Raw genomic sequence first — 5,000 nt, forward strand, 5'->3', positions numbered from 1 at the left:
AGGTAGTGTCGCACCTCAATGGGGAACTGTTCACCATATATACCTTGGACCCGACGGAGGTCATCCGGGGGTAGCTGCTGTGCTCTGTTCCACAACGACATTGTGCTCTGAAATATTAACAATCAAAAATTATACTTTGTAAATTTCCGAATGGAAGTTATTGTAAGTATGTCTTTTACTTTGATTTCCAGTTATAACAAAATGCAATCAATGGAAAACATTTGTAATAATTCTTGCAAGTTGACTACCTTTAGTAGTCAAGAAATGTAGCATCTAGATAGGGCTACATGTCTATTGTTAAACTAATACCTGTCATAAAACCTGAAAAAACATTTTACATACAAGATTAATATGATTAAATAAGAGAAAACACAACATACACGTTTCATGTTGCCCCTAGGATCAGCTGATGTCAACCCCATCCTCTACAACCAGTTGAAGGTAATGCGCTAAATATGTTCTCAGCTATTTATAAAATCAAAAGTGAACACCACAGAAGTGCTCTCAAAATATATTTTCTCAACCTAAACTGACAATACTAGAGAGCAAGTATAAACACGTGTGCCTTGGAGGGTAATTTGTGCTCTTCTGATACTTCAAATTGAAAGAAAGACTGCATTCAGATAGCTTATCTCTGAAGCATTCTTATCACAAGGAATTTTCCTCCTTTTTGACAAAGGGTCTCTCAACAACACATCTTATCTTTCTGCTTGTAATCTCTTTCCACGTATTCAAGCCACTAGTTCTGAGATATTCTCTACAAATTCGAGGAACTGTGACTGAGCAGAAACACTCAAATTAACACAAATATAAATAAAGTGTACAGCAAGTCTATGCTTATTTCTATCTTTTTTTGGTTAGAAGCATATGAAAATATATATCTGAGAAAATTCCATGGCTATAGAAATGCAATTATGTCAAATGAGGAAGGGTGAAAAAAAGAAGGAAAATATGGAGACTGACAGACAGACAGATACACACACACACACACACCCAACCACCCACCCACCCACCCACCCACCCACACCCACACCCACACCCACACAAATAATAATAATAATCACAAATAATGATGATAATGATGATGATGATGATGATGATGATGATGATAACTTTCTGGCAACTCACAAGAAGTTCGCAGTATAGGTTGACTGCTGCATGATTCCCAGACTTTTTTTTATATACATGAGCTCTAAAAATATGATTCAGCGTGTCAACAGATATGAAATAACATCAATATCTATCTATTAGTCATCATATCAATGCGGTAGTGTATTAGTACATCTTTCATCTATCTATATATTTATCTATCTATCTGTTCACAAATAATTTTCTCCCCTTTTTTATGTAAAAATAAATAAATAATAAATAAATAAAATAAAATAAAACAAGGGAAGATGACTAGAGAAACAAGTTTTCCTCATACAATCTTTAATAAGAGATAAGTGCCCGTGATAACAAAGAGTAACTCCACGAAACAGTCATGAAGCTGTTCCAAAAAAATGTCAATAGACATTTTTCATAATTCTAGCTTCATTACATTACTCAGGCTACAGAAAAATTAACTTTGACACTCAATACTTATTCTTTGCTTTATCTAATTAATGTAACAGAATCTTTCTTATGAATATTGTGTCACCATATAAAGAGTCAATAATTCAACCAATTATTGGAGATTCAGACACATCAATACTAATCTCTTTATAACATTGAAATAATGAATTTTGCTTTTCAACCTCTTATAGGAACACAATCACACAAAGCAGTTACCATACAATTAAGTAAAATTAAGGTAGATTGATACACTTGTGGAACACTATAATGGAATAGCTACACTATATAAAGACATAACACAAATACATCTCATATATTGTGAATATGTTCATTTACATTCATACCTTTTTTACTTTTCCTGCAATTTGCTGATAGTTTACTTATACCTATATTAAAAATCATCAATGGAAAGAAAACACTATTTTAAGACAAGGAACTAAGCACTTCAATTAAATCTAAATTTGTATGTAACTTCATATTTTATTCATACCTCTTCAACAGGAAGTACATAGTTATTTATCTCTTTCCAACTTCCAATACTAATGAGGAGCAAAATTGGTCATTATCACCATGTTAAAAAAAAAAGTATTTCCATCATCCTTCCCTGCCAAGAACTTCAATAACATTCCTTTCATTGTTCTACATAGGAAGCATAAGAGCACAAGAAAAATTTATTACAGGTTAAATCTTACTAACGTGGCAACCTCAACAGTTCACTTTTTCTACTTATCTACTTAGTTTGGATACCTTAACACTTTACCACAGGGATGACCCTTTATCATAAAAAATTATGGCAAGCCTGAGCCTAGTATAGGTTGCATTAGTAGGATATACCCTAGGTTTCAATGGTTCTGATTATTTATCATTCCAGCAAGTAGTCTCAAGAATACCAAATACCAATATTATCACTGTTATTATAAATTGCTATACTCATAACAATAAAAGTATATCACAGTTCTTGACTGTCTTTCAAGAAAGTGGCATATCAATGTTACAAAATATTTCAATAAGCATTTCTTCTCCTTTCATGATGGTCAAGTTCCCAAGTTTTTCCGAATCTCGAGACACTCGCTTCCATTGGTTTCATAAAACTTGAAAAGATGGAAATCATATGTAAGCACTGCAGTTAACTAGGGGGAATATATCAATTTTCAACTTACATATGGACTAAAATACAGACTGTGCTTAGAAAGAGGCATGTACTACCTTTTACCTAAAAACCAGGTATTATCATTTTACCTTGAATTAACAGAAGCATTGAATATCGAACAGACCAGAATTGTGATGGTCTACAAACAGTGTCTAAAATATCAACTATATTCTCAAATCTTCCAATCCCATAAAATGCAAGTTAGCATGAAATTTAATCAAAATACCCTCATTCCAATTAAATATATGGTTATATCACACCCAGAGAGGGGTTGTACAGAGGGAAATATCATGAATGTGGCTGAAGTAAACTTGCCAAGCAGTACCAGACTTATGTGTGAATAATGCAAATGTCTTATTCTTAACCCATTTATGACAGGTATCCCAGATATGAGACACGTGGAAAAAAAACAACATTGCTGGGTGTCCCGCTGGTGTAACATTGGATCGGAGCTTGTGCTGATTCCGGTCCAGCCCTGCGCATTGATTTTGTAGCTGCCCGGAAACTATTACTTTCGGCTTCAAAATATACCATTGCTAGTGGGTTAATGAAAAAGTTAAAAGGAAAAAGCCAATCACTTTCTGACAGGATTTCCATTATTATGCCCAACAAGACTCTGCATTTTTTTATTTGTAGTGAACAAGACTTCAGGCTAAAAAATAACTATGAATGTACTCTTTTCCAGTGAGCTACCTGCCATCCAAACCAAACATGTACACATTAAAAACACTGAGGTAAGATTTTATTTGGTAGTACTGTAATGCATTTAAGTATAACATTGTAAATCCTGCTGGTAACTCTTCAGTGAGGGACTGGCTATAGCAATCATGACATAACAGCCTATGATGTGTAAACTCGCAGTACTTTATACCTAGCTTATACCTAGCCATAATGTCCAGACTGTTGCATAATAATACATCACAAATAAATCAGGCCCCATCATCATAGGATAAAAAAATAAATAAATCCCTTACATTCCATTATTTGAAATAAAATGCACAAGACAACCCACACATTCCATGTCTTCATTTTTTTATCAAATGCTATACAAGCTATACTGCTTAGAGCTTACACTTGCTAAAAGATGAATGTTCCAATAATAAATTAATTCATTCATTCATAAAAAGATGAACTAACAAATTAAGTGTAAAACACATTAGTAAAAGATACAATTGTCTACTGCCTATATTTCCTTTTCCCTTTTCTTAACATTTACAAATTGATTACAATTTAACCTAAATATTTGTTCTCTCTTGTTCAGTCATGGAACATTTGTGAAACATATTTGGTTATATTTTATGCAGCCGCCTACTTATAAAACCCTCAGGTTGATAAGCATGCTATATTCATACTCCAACTATAACTAAACATAACTGGTCATCGATGTGTGAAGGTTATGATAGAGGAAAGGAATAAATAATTCCAGAAAAAAATAAATGTTACTGGATAGCAACATCATCTTACAAGTATTTATCATTCTGAGAGGGTATAACTTTTGGTAAGAAAAGCATAAAGTTAAGTTCACCTGCACTTTTTTGTTTTAGCAAGAAAATACCAAATGTTTAAAAACAAAAATTGGCAAATGCCTAAATTACATGTAACATGATTATATAAGGTACAGATCCATCATGTTTAATATGGGAGAACAAATAAACATGTATGGTTAGTATTTTAATTGTGTAAAAATTTGCACAGGAAAAGGGAAGTATAGGTAGCTGACAATTATATCATACTTCTATTTATCAATGTTTTCTTTAAAGTTGTTTCTTTTCTTATAAATTTAGTGGTTTCACTTATCCTTTAGTGAATGTTATCTGTATGTTGTTGTCTATAGCTACAAAAAAATACCATTCAATAAGAAAATTAAGACAGGCATGTCTGTTTCTTTGTATACTTTCGACTGCATTTAATTTCAACTATCAAAACATGAGTGAAAAAGTTTGCTTAATTTTTTTGGTCACTATTAAAATATCAACAGAGCTTACAATGTTATACATGAATGCAATAGTGTTACCAACTAAAATATATACTTCATAGCCTTAGGGTGGCCACAAATTTATTCAAACAGCTGTACAAGGCTGGTTAGAAAACTACACATATACAAGATTTGTTGTCTCACCTATTCCCTCTCTCGAAGCTAGTCTTGTGGAAAATATGAATACTAATACTTGTCTTTTGGAGGGCAAGGCTAACTTCGGAGGTTTGCCACTACCTGCTGTGTATGCTGGGAGCACCAGTTGTACATGTTACAAAACTAATTAACCCCTTTGATCCAGATAACATAACCATTATGTCA

General features: G+C 32.9%; 1 protein-coding gene across 5 annotated transcripts in view; it reads right to left on the bottom strand.

The window, feature by feature from the left end:
• Nucleotides 1-5,000, bottom strand: part of Stat92E (Signal transducer and transcription activator Stat92E) — a 67,189-nt gene that overhangs the window by 53,415 nt on the left and 8,774 nt on the right. For 3 of the 5 annotated variants that reach the window (XM_070140173.1, XM_027383199.2, XM_070140172.1), the window contains exon 2: nt 1-107. This exon is cut by the window's left edge and continues 33 nt beyond it. In XM_070140173.1, coding sequence (XP_069996274.1) covers nt 1-101 — 101 coding nt within the window. In that variant the 5' untranslated portion in view covers nt 102-107. Of the gene's footprint in view, nt 108-380; nt 591-5,000 lie in introns of those variants that run through there. The other 2 variants (XM_027383196.2, XM_027383198.2) reach the window with 1 other exon arrangement.

The sequence above is a fragment of the Penaeus vannamei genome, chromosome 26, assembly GCF_042767895.1.
Source record: "Penaeus vannamei isolate JL-2024 chromosome 26, ASM4276789v1, whole genome shotgun sequence".
Taxonomy (NCBI): Eukaryota; Metazoa; Arthropoda; class Malacostraca; order Decapoda; family Penaeidae; genus Penaeus; species Penaeus vannamei.